The following is a 22495-nucleotide window of genomic DNA, read 5'->3' as shown; positions in this document are numbered from 1 at the left end:
ATTCTAGATGAAGTATGCTGACGATGCTTTATTACAGAGAAGCGTAAATTAGTAAAAGAGGGGACAAAACATAGATTTTCTTGCGAGTGTTTTCTCTTTTCTATTTATGAATACATATATTTTTTTCTTTTTTCTGTCTGTCTGCATTTCTTTTTTCAATTTCAATTAATTTAGTTATTAAAAGGTATTCATCGTCGTATGGATGCATTCCTTTTAATTTTCGGATTTTCGGCTTTAAAATTTAGCCTGCAAATTCATCACACTATATTTAATAATAAAAAACTTCAACAAGAGAGAATGGAGAGTTCCGTGAGTGCAAGCGAATGGAAAGAGAAATGAAAAAAGAGTAGCAGTGTTCGACGAATCGGCGCAACTTATACATAAATTGTTAGCTAAATATTGGTCGGCCTTAAAAAAAAAATAAAATAAAGGTTTTCTATAGAGTTTTTAACTTACATACACAAAATTTGGGGAAAAAAATTTCAAGATATTTGCTCTGTATGAACGGAAATTCCGAGCGTCGTTAGCCAAAAAATTGCCATAAATCAAAGCGATTTTTGAGCGAATTCGAGCTTAAAGTTTAATATTTACTAAAACTGAATGGACTGTAAAACTGCGAACATAGAAATTTTCTGAAAATTCCGATTAACAAGTTGAAAAGTTTGATTAATATTTTTTGAAATGTCTGAAATCCCTTTCAGATCCCTTTTCTCTCCTGTTCTCTACTACATCAACCGCACTGAATGGCTGGAGAGGGTTTTCTCTTCCTTATTTTTTTTTTCACTGGTAATGGTCCACATTATGGTAGCAATACGGCACTTAAGTGCTACATAAAGTGTACCTGTGGTACTCTTGCCATATAATCTACCCACCTACTTTCAGATTTTTTCACAAAATTGGGGAATTTGATTTATAAGGTTTCTGCTGCACAATGAACTTTATTTTTATAAAAAACTAACGAAAAATTAGAGCCTGAAAAATATTTCGAATGAGTTAATGTAATATGAAATTTAATATGAAAGGATAGTTAAAAGTTGCAGAAGTCGTAGCCGATTAGGTGGTTGCGTGACTTACATTCGGAAGGGCTTGGTTTGAATCTCCGTGCATGAAACAGCAAAATGATGAAAAATCATGTTGTCTAACAGCAGGCAATGGCAATTCTCCAAGTGTATTTCTGCCATGAAAAAGCTCCATAAAAAACCATCTGCCGTTTGTCGAATAACATCAAAGCGCACTCCAAAAATAGAAGAATGGAGCTCGGCCAAACGCCCAATAAAAGAGTAAGCGCCAATTATACGTATTGATTACTTTATTTATGGCCTGTCAATATATATTAACAAAGTGAAATATGTTTAAATGATGGGTGCTGCTCTTTAATTGCTTTTACCTTATCAAACTGAATATGTAATCTTGTAGAAAAATTGCGCGTACTGTCTCTAATGAAATCGTTCAAACTTCGTAGGATGCTGGAGAGGTTTCATACATAATTTTGTCACCATATATTTTTCTTTAAAGGTAAATTTATTAGGTTTTTTATAACCTCTGCATGACAACTGGTTTGTTTAACAAATATCGTCATGTCGGAAATTCATAACCGGCTTCGCTACCGAATGTTTCCATCAATTTGAAGTAAATGCTTTCCCTGACGGCTTTTGTGTCTTCGGTAGCCTCCAACCAAATTTGATAAAAAATTCTATGAAAAAATTGTTATTAAACATATTTTCGTAGCACATTTTAGTCCTCAAATGTCTAGATAAAAAGAATTATTTGCAATTTTCTTAAAAAAGGGCAGTCAGCGGCCATCCTAGCTTAACTTATAGTAGATATTCCCTATAAAAAACTGTCAAGCACTCGCTAAGGAAATTAGTTCTTCGAATTTGTAGGTTATTTTAAAATTATTACGAAATGCTAAGGAAGAAATCCGCTCATAACCCTTTCAAATTACAAGAAACACACATTTGCGTACACTACTTTACGAAGTAAAAAAAAAACTAAGCGCAAAAAGAGAAGTTCACTTTATTTTATGCCGCGCGTGACAAATCACATCATTTACTCGCTTTGCTACACTCCAACTAAAACTTGCAGCAGTTGTCAAAATATTTATACGTAACATCTCGACAAGTTGTCTGTGGTTGGTTTCAACTGCCACACGTACAGACCCAGAATAACCGTTACACAGCTTGAATTTGTCGCATTCATAGTAGCCTTGGCTCTGTCAACGTGCGCTTTGCGAGAGAGGTCACACGAGCTTTTCATGTGGGCTCCATCAATCCCGCATTTGTGATTTTAAATTCATGGACTTCGATTACAGTTATGCTCTTGAAATTTTTATAGCTCGCACGTTCTTTAAGTGTGTGTGTGTGTTTGCTTTGAGAATACAGGCGAATATCAGCAAATCCCTATCTACATTTGACTGTATAAGTGTGCCATTGTGTGTGCGTGTATAAATATTATTTTAATATTCATTCCTCTTTACTGTCAGTCAGGCGATCTGTAGCCTTCGTTCATCTTTCGGCTGTGACACTTTTTCAGTATTTTTATCAGTAGTTGCTGCTGCTGTAATTTGGCCATTTTCTAATTTTATATATACAAAATGAGTGAGTGTGTGTGTATGTACGGGTATATGAATCACTTTTTCCATACTTTATATAATGTCTGTCCAGCTGTCACCAGCTTCGTCAAGCATCCTTCGCTAAGCAGCACCGTTGCTGCGATGCTCTACATCAATCAAATTTCAAACACTCTGCATATAAATAACACATTTTTTCTCTGTTTTCTATGTAAGAAAAGGCGAGTCACACCTTGTAGAAAGATGTACATACACATAATTGTAATTGTGTGACCTATGTCCTTACGGCTGGGGTTTTTCGTTTGTAAAAGTCAGTGATTGCTTGTGCGCCCTTAAGTGTGCTTCTGCTTTTGTATGCATTCCGACTTGTGCGCGCCAGCAATCAATGTGCGAGCATCATTTGTCATTTCCGTTATGATAATTTTTTTTTTTGGGCAGCAGTTTTTGTTAGTAGACTTTCCAAGTCTTGCAGAAAATTGAAGTGTCCAGGAATGATTTGCAATTTTATGATGTTGGAAGTTAAAGAAAAAAAAAGCCAGAAATGACTAATCAAAACGGCCGATGTGCTTTTCCACAAATGCGAGAAAATTTCATAAGCTAATTTAACTCCCCATCAATGTTAGTGCTCAGGGTATAGGCAATTCCAATACCGTGTCCAATGTCCAAATAAGTGTTAGAAAATGGAACAAGACTACACCCAAGACCATCCAGGCCTAAAACAAGTCTGAAATGAATACAAAGGCACGACTTCTTGTCCAAGCCCATTCTAAAACCGAAACCCAAGCCGATAACAGAACCAAATCAATAACCAACTCCAAATTCTTCACCAAGATAAAGACTAAGCGCAAAATCAAGGCCAGACCACAACCAAACTCGGGATTATTACCAACAATAAGACCAAGACCAACAACAAGACTAATGCCAAGACTCATTCCAAGCCCAATACCATATACCAATACCAATTTCAAGACCAAGACCCAGACCGACACCAAGACCATTACTAAGCTTGAGGTCAAAACCCAGACCAAGACTGGTATCATTACCAAGAACAATACCGATCCAAGACTAAGACTATGACCAGGACTAAGGCCGAGATCATTATACAGACCAAGACCAATATTAAAGTAAGACTAAGGCCAATAACAATACCGATCCAATGTCAAGATCAAGACTAAGACTAAAGCTTACCCCACGACCGAGAACGTTACTAAGACCAATGCCAAGACCAAGACCAATCTAAAACCAAGACCAACGCCGAGGGCAGTAACAAGACCAATACTACTTCAAGACGCGGATTAAAACTAACACTAATACCAAGACTGAGTAATCGTAAGTAAGACCAAGACCGAGAGTATTACCAGGACAAGGCTAAGAGCAAGAGCCAGACCAAGACCAAGACCAAGACCAAGACCAAGACCAAGACCAAGACCAAAACCAAGACCAAGACCAAGACCGAGACCAAGACCAAGACCAAGACCAAGACCAAGACCAAGACCAAGACCAAGACCAAGACCAAGACCAAGACCAAGACCAAGACCAAGACCAAGACCAAGACCAAGACCAAGACCAAGACCAAGACCAAGACCAAGACCGAGAGCATTACCAGAACGAAGGCCAAGGTCAAGTCAAATAACAATCCAAGACCAAGACCGAAATCATTACCAGGGCCGAGGGCAAGACCAAGACCCACCGCAGTAACAAGACCAATATCACTTCAAAACCAAGGCTAAATCTAGAACCAAGACCAACACCAGTAGAGCGCCTATAAAATATACTACATACTTGTGAATTCTAAAATAGAACTAAGACAAATGGAAAACCAAATAAAGATGAAAGTTCAAAAAGATGCATAATCTGAGCTCCACTTTCCAGCTGGAACTTGAAATTTCGAAGTTCCAAATTTCAACACCTTTTTCCTCGCATCACTTCAGTTTAAGAATGTGTCAAAAATTTGGATTACGTCGCATTCAACCTGAACAATTCTTAAATTTCTGATAAGTTTTAAGAATTCACTAGGTTATTCACAGTCAAATTCTTCGTTAATTTCGCTTTTCAAGTGAGTGAAACTCCAGCCAACTGCCTTAGCTCCTCAAATTTATGGTAATATTCAAATTTTAAATGCTCTTTGTTTTATAAACTTCCCTGCTCGCTTTCGTTTCTCCATAAATTTTCGCTCACGCTCTAACTCTCTTTCTTGCTCTGTCTCTACGCCGCGCCGTAAAGATATTATCTCTGTGGTGTGACACATAAAAATCAACATTTCGCTTTATCTGGAAATTTGCACAAATGCGCGCCGCCATTTGCACCAAACTCACTACAGGCACACCCACACACAAACACACATACGCGCACACTCCGCGCACAGATCAAGATACTCCTTTGGCTTAGAGCGTTTTGCAGCTTATAGAATTTAATTGCCCATAAAAATTGAGTAGCGCAACATCCGGCGGGCGTGTTGCAAGGCAGAGTTCAGCGATTTACCGATGGAGTGGCAAGCAAGTTTATAAGTGGGCGGCAAGTGGCAAGCAGAAATGGCAAGTGATTGTTGAATACGCTCGTAAATTCTTGCGCAACGCATTTGTAGTTTCTTAATGTTGACACAAACCGCATTTTTAGTGGTAATACTTGAGTAAGTATGTGCGCGTGCGTGTGTGTGTGCTGAAGTAGATGCGTCAGTGAAAGTCGGCAGCCGGAATTGGCGCATTAGCAATATTTTGTTCTTATTTTCATGGAAAGTCGCTAAAATGGATTGGAATTTTCAGTATTTTGAGGATTGTTTAAACTTCTCATTTTGCAAAAGAAATATTACACTGGTAAACAAAAATCAACTTAAATGAAGTATAGAAAAAAAGCAAAAACAAGATTTTGTTTAATAGTTGGGTGTATCATTTTTCATTTGATATCCGCATTTGCGATTCCGTGACAAGAGATCCAAGTATTTTTGACATTGTCGTAAATTTTTTCGGAAAATCGGTCAACTTGCAGGCTTTTAATTGAATGCTCCTATGCAACTTTCAAGGATTGCTGAGCATAGTTTCAGTTACTAATAAAAAAAATAGGGGAAAAACATGAGTGGGAGTGATTTTTTCAAATAGCAAAAAAAAATTTTTTTTCTAAAAATTATTAAGAAAAAACAGGCTTTATACTTAGGCTAGGTTAGCCTGGTTGGCAATGAGCCACGCACGGACCTTTTCGTCCTTAGCAATACCAGACTCAGACCGACCTCTATGAATGCTGAAAGTAGCCCTCATGTAAGATGTCAGCGCTTTTGGTGAATTTAAGCAGAGCTGGGAGATCCGCTTTTGAGACGTCCTCCAGACCCTCAAACAATGGGCCTCCCAGGCATTTTAAGCGCGTTTTTAGTAATTCCGGGCAGACACACAGAAGGTGTTCTAAAATTTCCTTTACCTCCTCCTTTATAAAGGGTGGTTAAGTTTCAAGGCCCGGTGTTGATTTTGAATAAAATAGAATTTTTTTTGGAACTTATTGTCATTTCTCATTATTATGATAATAAAGGTATAATTGACTTACGCATGGAACATAATATCGGCCATCCGATGGTCCAAATTTTCGATAACGCTGAGACATAATTGAGGTTCTATGTCGTTAATGTGCCGAATTATCTTATCCTTTAGCCCTTGAAATGTTGCTGGCTTATCGATGTACACCTTTTTCCTTCAAATAACCTCAAAGAAAGAAGTCCAACGGTGTCAAATCACATGATCTTGGCGGCCAATTGACATCGCCGCGACGTGAGATTATTCGGCCGTCAAATTTTTCGCGCAAAAGAGCCATTGATTCGATAGCTGTGTGACAAGTGGCACCGTCCTGTTGAAACCACACATCGTCCACACCCCATTTCTTCCGATTCGGACCATAAAAAGTTCGTTTTCATCTCACGATAGCGAACACTATTCACAGTAACTGCCTGACCTGCCTTATTTTGGAAAAAATACGGCCCAATGATGCCGCCGGTCCATAAACCGCACCAAACAGTCACTCTTTGTGGGTGAATTGGTTTTTCGGCAACCACTCTTGGATTATCATTCGCCCAAATGCGGGAATTCTGCTTATTGACGAATCGACTGAGATGAAAATGTGCCTCATCAATGAAGATGACTTTCTTCGAAAATTGGTCATTCACTCTTGCCATTTTCTGCCACCATTCTGACCATTGACGACGCTTGAAATGGTCAAGAGGCTTTAGTTCTTGAGTCAATTGCACCTTGTAAGCGTGTAAATACAAGTCTTTATGCATAATGTTCATCAACGACGAGCGTGAGAGGTGCAATTGTAGGGCACGACGATGAGTTGAGGTGGACGGCTCTTCAACCACACTATCGCGCACAACAGCAATATTTTCTGCAGTACGAGCCGTATGAGCATGCACTGGTGTTTTCACATCTCCTACAGAGTCGATTTGCTCAAACTTTTGCACAATTTTTCCGATTGTACGCACATTTGGAAGATTAAATTGATCGAAAAAATCACGAAGTGCGCGATATGCATTTTGATTTGAACGCCCGTTTTCATAATAAACCTGAATAACTTTTACGCGTTGCTCGTTTGTGTTCTTTCCATGGTTCAAATTGAGTTAGTCTGAAATTGAAAAATGTCTAATGAAATGTAGAAAGAAACTTGACACTTAGGTGTGGCTTACATTCAACATCTGCCCTTGAAATTTAACCATGCTTTACTTAAAAATGAAAAAAAAAAATTCTAAATATATTTTTGAAGAATCTGTATACAAAATGTTTCAACATCTAATAAATCTCAAAATTACTAGTTTTTTCAAAGTATATTGTGTTAACTTCGTATAAGTCAAGCCTACAAGTACCAATTTTTAGAAGAATTCACGATAATGACGAAAATACTGGGTCATTGACAATTAATCGGTTATAGAGTGAGTATTAGTGCTTAGAACCGTTTTTTGAAAATTTACTCCTTTGAAACTTTAATGTCTAGTATCCCACGGTTTTATAAAATATTAAATTTCTAAAGTAATTATTAACTGCAGCGAAGAGTTCACTTGCCCAGTCATTTTGCCACAAAATGTTTTTGAAAATGTTAAATTTAGATCAGCTGTTTACTCCCGCGTTCGCTTAAAAACGTCTCAACCAATCTCAAATTGAGCTCAGCTTCGCTATTACCTTGAACAGATTATTTACCAAGTCTCAAAGTTTCAGAAGCAGCCCTGTTTGCTTAGCGAACTTGGTTTATTTGTTTACTCTTTCGTTGGTTTGAAATTCTCATCCAGCATTTGCAATTTCCCACATGAATCATCCAAAGAAATCCCCGGTAGAGCTGTTACTTATCGACCATCATTGCTTTGGCGCTTGTGACTCAGCATTTAAAATTAATTGACTTATGCATTCCATTTCATTCACGTACCACACTCTTTTAGCCCTTGCACCAGGAGCCTCGGATTTGGTTCAACACAAGAGTCAAGCATTTCAAGCCTTCCTTTCATCACTTAGAATTTTTCTACTTAACCAAAATGTTTATTTATATTTAGACATTGCGTTCCGATTTTCACACACAACGCCACCGAATTGTAGATATTCAAAATTTACGTAACTTCGAAAAAATATTAGATATAAAGCAAGCGAATGACCCAGAGAAAAAAGAGAAATATTCAAAGGGAGAAAATGAAAAAAAATGGAAAAAATTTATTGACATTTCCTTGCGCCACACACATATGCCCATACCCATACAAAGGCGCATGCATACATGAAAAAACACGTTTCAATTTAGTCAAGCATATTTGTGCGCTTTATTTTGCATAAATTTAGGGGCTTTTGCCGAAGCAATATCATTCCGAGCGAACGAAAATATACCAATGAAATTCGATGGTGCAGTGGCGGGGCAACAGCGACAAACAACATTTGAGTTAGGTTACACAGGCTGTCAACTGACACATGCAGGAGGCGATTCCAGTCGACAGTGAGTAGGCAACCAACTGGCAAGCCAGTCAACCAGCTATTCAGCCAACAGTCAGCATATGTTAACGCATCGTTGACAGACAATAATGACGTTAAAGCGTAGAACATTTTTATTTTCAACCAACGTTAGCTAGCTTTTTCCGCATAATTTTGATGCGTATGTGTGTGTGTACGTGTGTGCATGCAAAAGAGGTGGTGAGGTTGTTTGAGCACTGACTTCTTTTGCCAGCTCGCTAGCTGCTCTTTACTAGCACTTCTAGGTCACTCTTTCAGCAGTGGCAGAATTTTACATTATTTTTCTTTTTTGGAAAACATTTTTTGGCTATTTGCTGCTGGTATAAGGATATTTTGCTTTTTTTTACTTTTGCGTATGTAGAAGTACAAAATTTGTAAGTGAAATGTCAACGGAATAAACTCGGAAACTGAAATCCGGGACAAAATCATCAGAATTTTTATATAATATATTATATAAAATATGTAACAGCAGTCGAAGTTACATATGTATGTACAGGCAGAAGAAAAATCAGAACATTTCTGTGTTAAAAACAGGAAGCCTTCAAAGATATTACGCTGACACTCCAATAGAGAATCCCTTGCCGATTTCTCAACTTGCATCTTGCGTAGGCTACCAGAGATCTTCGATATGATAGAGTCCCCGCAACACTCCGCCTATATCGCACAATAATGGATATTAATAGAAACTTATAAAACACTTAAAGATGTTTACTGTGCCTTAATCATTTCCTGAAAATCAATTCGCAATTGTTGGGCACGACGACGAGTTGAGGTGGACGGCTCTTCAACCACACTATCGCGAACAACAGGAATATTTTCTGCAGTACGAGCTGTACGAGCAAGCGCTGGTATTTTCACATCACCTACAGACTCGGTTTGCTCAAACTGTTGCACAATTTTTTCGATTGTACCCACATTTCGACGATTAAATTGACCGAAAATATCACGAAGTGCGCGATATGCATTTTGATTTGAACGCCCGTTTTCATAATAAACCTGAATAACTTTAACGCGTTGCTCGTTTGTGTATCTTTCCATGGTTCAAATTGAATTAATCTGAAATTGTAAATTATTAAATGAAATGTAGAAAAAAGCTTGAGCCTTTAGGTGTAGTTCACATCCAACATCGGCCCTTGAAATTTAGCCACACTTTATAATGTCCAACCCCTATTGCAGAAGCTGTGAGGATTCTACAGAGAAAGAGACTGTGGAGCACTTTCTCTGCAAATGCCCGGCTCTGCCGGCTAGGCGCTTGAGACCTATTCACGTGCCCTTTGGCGATGGCTTGAAGAAATTCTCCAGCTTACATCTCTTCTCTCTCGTCCACTGCATCCACTGCACTGGATGGCTGTAGACGGTTTTCTCTTTCCTAATTTTTATTCCCCAGGTGTGGTCCACATTATGGTATCAAACCGCACTCTGATGCTACTTGTATTGGCTGTACAACTAATTAATTTCGTATTTTTTTGTTAAAAAAACCATTTATTTAAGTATAAAAGTGAAAAAATATTTTATTCAAAGTATTGTCCACCGGAAGCGGCAACTTTTTCCCATCTTTCAGGCAATTTATGGATTCCATCCCAAAAAACCATCGCATCTTTTGCGCCGAGGAAGTCATCAAGCCCGTTTTTTAATACCTTCAACATTGGTGAACCGTATTCCAGAAAGGTGATTCTGCATCGATCGAAACAAATGGAAATCAGAAGGAGCTATGTCTGGGCTATAAGGCGGGTGAGGTAGAATTTCCCATCCAGCATTTTCCAAATAATTTTTGACCGGTACTGCAACATGTGGCCGAGCACTGTTATAATGGAAAATCAATTGCTTGTGTCTGGTCGCCTATACTGGCCGTTTTTCGGCTATTGCTTGCTTCAAACGTATCAATTGTTGCCTGTATAGCTCTCCCGTGATCGTCTGGTGCGATTTTAATAGCTCATAGTACAGCACACCCTTCTCATCCCACCAAATACAAAGCATTACCTTCAATCCATGAATGAATATTCGGCTTTGGTCTCGAATTGACTGGTTGGCCTGGCTTCACATGTGATCTTTTACGCTTTGGTTTGTCGTAGTGAATCTACTTTTCATCGCCAGCGACAATACGATGCAAAAACGATTTCTTTTTGTGGCGATTAAGCAGCATTTTAAGACATGCAAAATCGTCCCTCAACGTCTCTCGGCTTCAATTCGTGAATTCGGTGCCAAATTTCCTTGTTTGTGAATGTAACCGGCTGCTTGTAAACGCTTAGAAATGGCTTGTTGAGTGACTGAGTACCCAATGTTTTTCCAAGTTCTTCTTGTGTTTGGCATGGATCTTGATTGAGTAATATCCCCAATTCTTCATCTTCAAACTTTTTTGATGGACTTGGTCGCTTTTTGTCTTCTGCGTCAAAATCACCACTTTTAAATCGTGCAAGCCACTGCTGACGCAATCTAATCTCTGTAGCATATTCAGGGTAAGCTTCTGAGAGTAAACGATGCCCTTCCATTGCACTTTTCTTTAAATTGAAGAACAAAAGCAAACCTCCGCGCAAATGCTCTTTTGTTGGAACGTAATTTGACATTTTGACTGTAATAAAAAAAACTTTTGTGTTTACTAATATTCACTGTGACATATCAAATTTACTTGAGTTTTTGGCGTGCTTTAACATAGAACAGCTGTCACTACTGACTACATAAATAGATATGGGGTTAGTAACAAATACGAAATTAATTAGTTGTACACTCTATAGTATATCTACCCGTGGTACTCTTGTCATCTAACCGATGTTTCACAAAGCGTATCGATCGTCGGACCTACTACTACAGGCCTACTGGTCCTACTACACCTCATTCAAAAGTGCTTAGATGTAGACCTAAGTGTCCATGTGCGCTTGTCTCGAATTCCTCACTTTTTCCCCCACTCTTTTACACTTTGTGGATACGCTTAAACGCACACTACCTTTTCTCAATGTGTCTTAGTTCGTTCTGGGCCAACACACTCGATTTCCTTGCGACTGCCTAAAGAGCCTTTTTCGTTAACCGTAACTTGTTTTTTTTTTTTTGGTATTGTGCAAATTAAGTGATGTGCAGAAACGTGCGTACATGTATGTGCGTGTATATGTAAAGCACTTTGGCTCTTTTCGCTTGACTGTAATAACGAAAATGAAATAGAAATAGAAACGGAAAACGAAATATGTGAAAAAAATTAAACCAAAAAAGAATTGCAAGAGTGAGTAGAATTTTTTACGCAAAAACGCTCGAAAATCGTTTGTGCGTATTTGTAGATATATACAGTTATCTGTAGTATTTCGGCTTAAATGAATTTGTTGAAGTGGGATCGCTAGCCAGGATAATTGAATGTTAAGCTTGACAGCTAAAGTGTGAATTTTTGCCATGACAGACGTGTATAGAAATTTAATGTATTTAGAAGTGGAAGTGTTATTTTTCTGCCACGTTTTTTTGCTCGTGTTGTTACCGTTTTTTTGTATTCTTTGTATTCGCAAAGTCTCAAATGCTATTAGTGCGCGCATTTGGTTCTTTTCGAAAACACAAAACCACTATTGAACGTTGCGTATACGCCGTGTTGACAGTGGCACACTTCCTGCTCAGTTCGATTTTAAGTGGAAATACTCATGTTGAGAGTTTTTCGTTGACAGTTTTTATTTGGTATTACTTAAATAAATTTTTAAATTGAAAAACGTAATTGATATTTCAATTTGAAATCAAATTTTTAATTATTTTTACCAGCTGCTCTTTTTACCCCGCTAATTGTATACACATTTTTAATTTATTTGCGATTAACTTATTTCAAATTTAGGTTAACAATATTATATTTGTGGTCTTCACGCCGTTTTTTATGGGTTGAAATTTATTTCAAAAATTTTATCAAAATTTATGTCTCATAACTACTCTACGCCACTTGCAGTACTTCCCACTCCACCTGTATCACTCGACCTGCCGCCATCTCACTCAATTCGCTATTGCTCCAATAAAGTCGGTTTTCTGAGCACTAAAAAGAAAAAAATGCATAATCTAGCAATTTTATATATGCATACAAAAATTTTTTCCATTAAGCATTAAAATTTTGTTTCATGAACTTCGTTTTTGTATTACTACAACAGTTAATTTTTCTCTTTTATTGCGCACATTTCCATTTGTTTGGATGTTCGTAACGTTGGCTTCGCTTGTCTTTTATTAGTGGCCGTTGGTAGCTGCATCCTTCTATAGGTATATTCTGTGACATTTTGGCCAATTGGCAACTAATTTGCATAAAGGTCAATATTTAAATAGGCAAATTGGCCGACTTCAGCCCTACTTCAATATACCGCTGCTTTTACTACTGTCATGCCCACTCTACTGTTCCGCATTTGAATGTATTTCGACTTTTTTGCTCTGCCTGCTTTGTAGTGGGTAGAGCAATGAGTTGACAAATTGATTTGCAAATATTTAAGCGAGGTTTTTATGTATGAAAGGAAATATTTCAAATTTCTAGGTATTTAGATTAGTGGCTGAGTTAGTTAATTTTGCATGTTTTAAAGTGTAGCATACAATTTTTAGTTCAGCTTTAATGGCATAGAGGCAGACATTGAGATATATTTATTATGTATAGGGTTTTCCAATCAGAGGTGTTATTTTGATATTCAAAGCAAAATACTATTTTTTAATATAAATGGTCGGATGTTTATTTCATTATAAAGAGGAAGGTATGCCGTTAATAGTGGAAAATAACATTAGGCAAATGACCACCACGGCCACGCTTACAGGGACAATATCCTTTTTATGAAATTTTCCATAACCGAATTGCAAAGTGGCTGCCCTACGCCCTCGATAGCCTCACGAATTCCATCTTTGAGGACTTGAATCGACCCTGGGCTGTTGGAGTAGACTTTGTCTTGCACGTGACCCCAAAGACAGGGTGTTAAATCACAAGATCTCGGTGGCCAATTGTGATCACCTCTTCGCTCTTCGAGAGATAACACGGTTTGGAAGCTTTTCGCGTAAAAGATCAATGGATCAAACAGCGTTGCTTGTGGGGCACGTAACGCCGTCTTGTTGAAAATAAACGTTGTCCAGATCAATACCATCCAATTTCGGCCATAAAAAATTGCTAATCAACTCGATAGCGCCATCCATTCACCAATAATACCTGTTACTGGAAACCCCTAATTATAATTCGGTATAAAATTGGCGCGTACACCCTTTTTGGGTGTTTAGTAGAGCTCCTCCTCCTATTTGTGGTGTGCATCTTAATGTTGTCCACAAATGGAGAGACCTACACCAAAATAATTAAAAAAGGGAAATAGAGAAACAAAAATAATCCGTGTAAATAAAAATAAAATGCTTTTTACTGATGATCAAACATTTTTTATTTTTTTTTATCCTGCAATTTTTAATTCTGGTAACAATTCAAGTAAAATTATCGGGACACGAAAAAAATTTCCGACAAAATCTGACGCAACTGAAATTGATTTTCCTGTAGGATTTTTGTTTAATATTTTGAATGGATAGAAGGAAAATGCATATTGATAACATATGAAAGAAGTTGGCAAAAAGTTGCAGTACTATTACATTTTTAAATAGAGTTGCCACTTAGCGTAACAATTAAAATGAATTATATGTATTTGCCAGCGATTTATAATATTACAATATGGGTATAAACCGTGGTTTATTATTATTCAACAACACATTAGGTAACAAAAAGAGTTGCCCCCTATTTCACAAATTAATATAAGTGAAATACTTAGGCTACTATTTATATCACAATAGGAGTATTAATCATAAAATATTCATTGAGCTTTAAACACAGAAATATACATAAAAGAGTTGCCATCTATTTCAAAAATTAATATAAATTAACTACGTAGGCTAATTTTTATATCACATGTGGGTATTAATCGCAAAGTATTCAATAAGCTTTAAATAATATATAATTAATACATAAAAGGGTTGCCATCTATTTCAAAAACTACTATAAATTAAATACTTAGACTATTGTTTTTATCACAATATAGGTATCAATGGTAAAATGTTCAATAACACATTAAGTAATAATATTCATAAGAAGGGTTGCCATCAATTTAAAAAATTTATATAAATTGAATATGTGTGCTAATTTTTATACCACATATAGATATTAGTTGTACAATATTTAATAACACCTAAGCTCAGAAATATTCCTTCATTCAAAAGAGTTGCCATATATTTCAAAAAATATTATCAATTAAATACGCAGGCTAATTTTAATAGCATGCAATACAGTGAATTATTATATTGCATCATTATTATTATTCAAAACACATTAGGCAACAATATTCACAAAAAGAGCTGCCACCTATTTCAAAATCTAATAAAAGTGAAATACGTAGGCTACTATTTATATCACAATATGGGGATTAATCGTAAAGTATTCATTAAGCTTTAAACACTGAATTATACATAAAAGAGTTGCCATCTATATCAAAAATTAATAAAAATTAAATACGTAGACTAATTTTTATACCACATATAGGTACTATTCGCAAATATTTAATAAGACCTAAATTCAGAAATATACATAAAAGAGTTGCCATCTATTTCAAAAATTAATATAACATAAATACCCAGGCTAATTTTAAAATAACATATTATAATTTTAAAGTCATACATTATGGCGAAATATAATATTACATTATTATTATTATTAAAAAAATATATCTAAAAATATAATTAAAAAGAGTGGTCATCTATTTCAAAAATTAATTTAAACCCAGAAATATATAATACATAAAAAGTGTTGCCATCTACTTCAAAAATTAACATAAATTAAATTCGTAGTCTAATTCTTATATCATATATAGGTACCAATCGCAAATAAGGTTCAATAAGAGTTAAACAAAGAAATTCTCGTGAAAAGAGTTGCCATCTATTTAAAAAAATAAAATGAACTATATATATAGCCTAATATTTTTATCGCAATTTTCGTATCAATCGAAAAATGTTCACTTTAATTTTTATCCAGAAATATTCATTAACAGGGTTGCCATATATAAATGAAAAATTAAAAAAGATGATATACTTACATAAAACTAATTTAAATATTCCTCGCGAAGCTCTAGAAATCATGATATTTTCTGGTTAGGGATTGTTAGCACTAATTATCCTTCCAATGATCCGATTTTCAGAACTTCGAGAGAACTTAATTCGCTTTCAAGTCATTTTGGTCTAGATTTTTGTGTCACAAAAAACTACTTCATATGTTACCAAATGAGCAGTTTAACTAGATTCTAAGTGTTATCTAATATACTTTCTCTGTAAACTGTAAAAAATGTCTTATTAAAATTACAGAATTTAATTAAATACAAATTAAAATTTTTTTTTTACTTATATATTAAATTGTTTAATTGCATTGTTCAGCATAATAAAGACAAAAAAAAAAAAAAATTTTTTAAATTACTTAGTACTAATCCATACTTTTTATTATGTCCCCTCGCTTCTATGACGGCTTATATGCGCCTAGGTATGCTTTAGATGATTTCCAGGTGTGTTTTATATGATTTTCTATGTACCTTTGAGATGCACCTTCTCAAATGTGCGTCCACGTTAAATTGAGTATCTTATTTTCTCATGTGGCCGAAGTTCTTGACAAATTTGGAACTGTACTTTAACATTTTTTATGCAAAAGCAGCTTAGTTTTCATTCCATTTCGCAAGATTTTGTTATTTCCGTAAAAATCTCGGGCACAGTGGAATTGTGCGGAATTTATGCCACATCCATAAAGCAGTGTCTTTCGCAAAATCGATCGTCAGTCCAAACAAAAAGCACTTATCAAAAAACACATTTATATAAAAACAACAACAACAACAATAACAACAAAATTTACATCATTTCAGCAGGACAATACATTCGTCCTCAGAGTTCGTCGCTGTATTTATCATTCATTGCTATGCAAATCACTTCTAAATCTAATACTATTATTATTATGTTGCTGTTATTATTGTCGTTCTAGGGTTGATTGACTATGCGTGCTGGTGTGTTGTTGCAGCTGGCGCTTTTGTTATTGTCAATGGCGCTACTTTTTATAGCTGTTGAAGTTCTTAAAGACTTTAGCTATAGTTGTTTTTGTTGTTTGGCTGCTTTACTAGATTTTGTATGCTTGGTTTTGTTGCTGTCGCAGCTACTTTTGTTGCCATTGTGGCTTTATTTGCTGTTTTACTCTTTTATTGCCATTTTCCTACGCTTCCCGGTGATCCCACTTCTGCTTGCGTTTTGTTTTTTTTTGGCTTTTTTGTCTTTCTGCATTTGCCTTTGCGTTCTATACGCAGCTCTACCAGCATAGTCCGCGTTGTCATCGCTACAGGAATCCTAATGCACACAGCATAATTTGTATTTTACTTCTCCCACCGCTGCATATTTTCAGGCGTGCTGTGACACAATTTGCCGCTGCTTTGCATTTTAAACTTTTTTCTATATTTTTGTATATTTGTGTGTGTATGGCTGTGTGTGTCTGTAAGCACATTCTAAGTGATTTTCTTTTACTTCTCGTCGCTTTTTACTTTGCCACTGATTTTCTTGGCAAAATAACTAAATCGCTGCTAAATCTTCTTGCTGCGCTTCTACGTAGTTGGTGCTTTTAAGCAGCGCTCTTTGGCGAATTTGGACCAACGTTTATAGCACAAAACTTTATTTTTTGATTTTTTCGTTTCCTGCTTGGCATTTATTCGGATTCGCTCTGTGTGTGCTTCCAAAACGGATGTTTCTACTTGCCTGGTTTCCAGTGCTTTCTCTCCATTGCCTCTTATTTTTCTCGGTGTACGTGCTTTCTTATTTTCTATATTTATTTCTATCACAGTAGCCCCTCGCCTTTTGTTTGTTTAGAGTTTTACTATTGTCCATTAACATGCATTAAAGGGCTTTGCCTGGGAGGCGGCGCTCTAACTTACACAAGCCTAAGTGCCACACAAAGGCTTCAATGGCAGAGTTGCGTACGATTTGCTGCAGCTACACTCGCTCGATGCGTGCGCAAGGACCTGATGGCCTTTAATGCTTCCATAACATAATTTTTTAATACCTGCCTTCCATTTTTTTTCTTCCTTTTATTTCTTTACACTTTTCCCCATTTATAATATTTTTTCATATTTTGTCCAGCGCACTAATTAGTCAGACTTTATTAACTAATTTCCCTTTCAAAATATGTCCATGCACTGTCCCGGTACTGACCTCACGAAATGCTTAAAATTTCTGGCAATAACTTTGCCTAATTGCATTTGTCATTGAGCGCCGCATTTTATTTTCGCACAAGGCGTCATCAAGTGACGAGTTAATGCGCCACTAAATGCCACGTGCAACTAACGGTCGGTACACTAACACACACAGTAATAAATATGCACACAAATGCCCACACCTGCGAAAGCATTTACATCTACATAAACAGCTGGTTGTGAGTATCAGTTGGCTAGGCACTCACTGGGGTTCCCTAGCTAAATGCGAGTGCAGGACGTGACTTGCGTACGTGGTGTGATTAAAATTTACAACACACTCCACTTATTTGCAAAACACAAATGCACGCATGCACACAACTACATAGCTACGCAATCCCTACGCAATCTCCAACACTTACAGCAATTGCCTTGTCGTCGCAAAATTGCCTACTCTTCACAATTTTTTTTACTGCTGCGTATGAGCCCTGCAACACTCTTGGTCGTGGCAATGACGCCGCGGTCGTGGATAATAGCCATACAACATTGGCTACTGCACAACACACACACACACACACAAGGCCAAAATGCAGAGCAAAAGTGTTTGTAAGTGGCATTTATGTCGAAAGTGACACTGATGCCAATTTGTGTATACGTTTGTCTGTCCAGCTGCCACTGGCCACTGGCTGTGTCACTCTGTGAATTATGCCCAAAATTAGCTGCCTGCAGCCAGTCCAATTAGTGAAAATATTTATTGTTCCTAACGAGGGGAACAGAAAAAAAAGCAAACAAAAAAGGAATGAAGCTTGGAAAAAAGAGAGTTCGAAAAATTACTACTCAGAGATACCTGATTAACAAATTTTTGTTGAACCTTACGTAGCCGCAGCGCCATAATATACACCACATTGAAATAAGGTTGATGCAGTGCTGTGACGATGTGCTCAACAGTGTATTTCAGTTGCCACTTTATGAAAAGCAAAACATTCGAAAACCGACCTAAGGCTAGGTTGGGTTAGGTTAGGTTGAAATAGTTGCCCGTAGAGGGGGCACGCTTGGACGAAACTTAAAAGTTCGTGCTTTGTGCAACCATTGTAAAGGTGATAAGAAGACAGGGAAGAAAGGAAGAAGGCGGAGGGGGGGTTGAGTATTTGGTGAAGACAACCGAACGGTTGTGCTAGCCGGTGGTGCTAGCCGATGAAATTCATCAGGTTTTTAATATCAAGACCTGCTATATCCGCAGGTGTAGCAAATAGATGTGCGCCAAGATACTTAAATCTTAGGCACTAGAAAGCACGGCAGCTGAGGAGATTATGCTAGCTGCTTCCACCTCATCCTCCATACAGCTATCACATAAAGTACTCGAAGTAATTCCGAGCACATACCTCTTGGCCAATGTCCTGTAAGGGCACCTATGAAACTCGAGAGCTGACACTTTGCAAACCTCAGTAGATCCACTCGTGGCCAGAAAGATTTCACAACCTTACAGGTTTGTCTACTTGCCCAGCACTCGCTGAGTTGCCGTGAAGCCCATCTCTTCAGCAGCAAACTGCAGTTAGTCAACGGGATCTCAATCTTCTCATTTCGCATGGTAACTACCTGACAGGTCAGCTGTCTAACCAGTTCATCTGCCTCGCAGCTTACCGAGATGTCGCTATGATCTGGTACCCAGATGGGTCTCATATCGAAGAATGAAAGTGATACAGAAAAAAGTATATCTGGGTAAGATCGGGTGTCACCGAAACGTGTTATCAGCTTATAAGTGAAATCACGCAGTAGCGCCAAGGTCTCTCTGGCCGTGTGCAGCCTCTTGCTCTTCTTGCTGAAGGAAACATGTCCTCTTATTACTAACGGAAAATAAGCCGAGAAAAGAAGACGACCCCATAAATAGCTTGCCCTCAATTATTTTCAAAAAAATATGGTCCAATTATTTCACTGCCTGACAATGCACACAAAATGGTCACCTTGGAACTGTGCAGTGACTGTTGACGTCTTAGAAGCGAGTTATGTTCTTTATGTGGACAGTAAGGATAATTACCGTTCGAAAGCGTTCCAATATTGTCTCGCACAAACATTTACGCAAACTGTAGGGCTTAAGCGCTTGCACAACTTAGATTTTGGAGGGACGAAGTCTAAGATCCTTTCTCAATATTTCATGCACAATCGTTTTTGGAGTTCCCATGGCAGTCTGCGCTCTCTTGCGCGCGGACTGACGCAGATTATTGTGCAAGCTTGTAGCGCCGAGTTTAGCATTTATTCTTGTTGTCAGGCTGCTCCCTGGCCGTGGACTGTTTGCCACCACTTGGGGCATCACGTCAACGTCAGCTATTGCAGATTTATTGGAGGTTTGCACTGCGATCTCATGGCCTTTTGTGTCTCAAATATTGTAACGTAAGCAAGACCTACGTCGAGCAGTTGGCATTGAAATACGCTACGATTGCCAAAGCACGTTTTTCAGCCGTCCACTGCGACGTCGTGACTCTATAACCCGCATGAATAACGAAGCTAGCGCGGTTTCCTCCTCGCTTATACGCTCAGCGGTTTTTAATTAGATTCGCTTATTTTAGCAATTCTAAAAAATAGATCTAATTTGGAAATTCATTTAGCGCTTGCGAAAAATACTTCAATAAAAAAAAAAAATAAAAAAATAATAATTATAATATATATTACCTAAAAATTACTAGTAGTAGAAAATTATCTTTTGATTAGAAACTCTTCAAAAGAAATCAGCTACTTATATTGGCGTGTACATTTAACCAAATATAATAAAATAAATATCATGCATTTCTTTATTAATTTCTTTCCTTTCTTCTCTTTCAGATCATGTCAAAGATTTCAGCTGTGGGCCGCTGCATTATAAAACTTTTTATTTCGACGAGAATAACAATGCGTTATATGTGGGCGCTATGTAAGTATTAAAAAAAAAATATTTGAGCTTAAGTTGGTTTAAGGGGAGGTTCCAGTCCAAATGTCCGAAAATGTGCTTAATTTCATAATTTTTTTTTTGAGAGTACATACCTATTTTTTTTTGTAACTTTTGTGTCATTTATTTGTCTACATTTTAAAAAGTTCGCGAACATTTTTCGGGGAAAAATAATACAAAATCGCAGCTGACGACGATCTCGTGAGCGGCGGTGGACAGTGTGCGCGGGGCACTCTACAGCCCTGCCAAGTGATTTGAAACGAAAAAACCAAGAAAAATCCTAAAGTATATTAGATTAGATTTGGGGGCCTTATGAATTTCCGATTTTTAAAAAACCCTTTAAAAAAATGGTGACCCTTTGAAAAAAAACACCTTTTTCCCCTCTTTTTGTTTCTTTTAACGTTAAAAAAAAACAATACTCAACATTTTTTACGACAAAAAACACTTTTTGAAGGCCCTCTAAATTGAATAAGCTTTGATTTGAGCTGCCAAACGTCGAAATCGGTGTAGTCGTTCAAGCGGAATCGCGCGCAAAAAAAATAGGTGTTTCGAGAAAAACACGTTTAAGGGCCCCGAGCGCGCTTTTACCTGTTTTTCGGCCGACGCGCTTTCACTCGCCTATACGCTATAACTCGTAAAATCAATTAGGTAGGGAAATATTCTTTTCCCTACACATTTTTAAGACCTTAAGGATGAAAATGAAACAATACAAAAACATTAGTTTTTTTGGTCGATTTTGACTAGAACCTGCAACTTCAGCCTTAGCGCTTTTTTAATGTGTTCTTAGTCTATTTTCCACCTACGTTGGAGAAGTTGGTTGACTCTAGTTGGTTGAGCAGTCTTTTTTTCGCTTTCAGCACTGAAGTTTTGGTAATTTTTTAACTCAAAGTTAAAGCCTAAAGTTTCTTCTCCAATTTCGAAGAGCAACCACTAAGAATTTGGATTATTTAAGCTGCCTGCCCTTTGACTTTTACCTTTAGGCTCTCGCTGTACAGTAACAAAGTTCTGTTGACGTATTTCTTATTTGTTGTTTTCTCTTTGGCAACTTGACCGTAGTCATCTCCAAATTGGTCCGCTTGCAACAGAACTCCCATTCACCTATTCTAATTGGATGAAAGTGAACTTCACATTTAATTCCCCTTTGCTGTTAACTGCGCTGGTCGCTCTCATAGCAGTCGACTCACACTTGCATAGCAACTGCAAGCGGTTCGTATTATACTCGCTGTTAACTGGACTCGCTCCCCCATCAGTCGCCGCCCAATTGTATTTTAAGTGTATCGAATGTGTATGATGTTCGGTAGTGGGGCATCAGACAGCATGTTCGTGTATGTAGTTGCTCTGCCGCCTCAAACATTCATCACAGCTGCTGATGGCACAAACAAGATGCCATTTTGTTAGTGCTTCCCACGGTTAGGAAGAGACTATAGCAAAAAAAAGACATTTTGTAAATCGCTTAGCCGTATAAATACTTACTGCTCTATGCACTGTTCATGTAGTACGATAGAGGAATTATGAACTCTTTAAAAAACGATTTATGGAAATCAAAGTTTTCAGAATTTCTGAATTTGTTGCCACCATCCACATTGTCTAGCCTAAAGTGTATCTGAGGTATAGCTCTCTCTCTCCTTTTCCTCTACGTTATATCTTTCTTCTCTCTCGCGGAACGAAAATGCCCAAAACGTTGCATGGCCTTGAAATTTCACTCTACATTCTCGCTCGTCCATCGACGCCTAAGAAGTTTCACTTCAAAAATTGCAAATGCCTGTTATCTGTTACCTCTTACACATGTCTCCCATTTCATTTAATTACGAGTATATCAGAAATATTTACAATTTAATTCCAAATTGGATGGGCATAATTTTAAGTTTTATTGCAAACTTTAGAGCAACGAAAT

At 37.2% G+C, this 22495-nt stretch overlaps 1 protein-coding gene across 1 annotated transcript in view; it reads left to right on the top strand.

Annotated features, from left to right (window-relative positions):
- Nucleotides 1-22495, top strand: part of LOC128868821 (semaphorin-2A-like) — a 145114-nt gene that overhangs the window by 22536 nt on the left and 100083 nt on the right. Inside the window, exon 2 of the mRNA XM_054111354.1 lies at nt 20499-20586. Coding sequence (XP_053967329.1) covers nt 20499-20586 — 88 coding nt within the window. The remainder of the gene's footprint in view (nt 1-20498; nt 20587-22495) is intronic.

Source organism: Anastrepha ludens, chromosome 6 (assembly GCF_028408465.1).
Source record: "Anastrepha ludens isolate Willacy chromosome 6, idAnaLude1.1, whole genome shotgun sequence".
Lineage (NCBI taxonomy): Eukaryota > Metazoa > Arthropoda > Insecta > Diptera > Tephritidae > Anastrepha > Anastrepha ludens.
The sequence above is the reverse complement of the archived record's forward strand: the minus strand, read 5'-3'. Positions and strand labels throughout refer to the sequence as shown.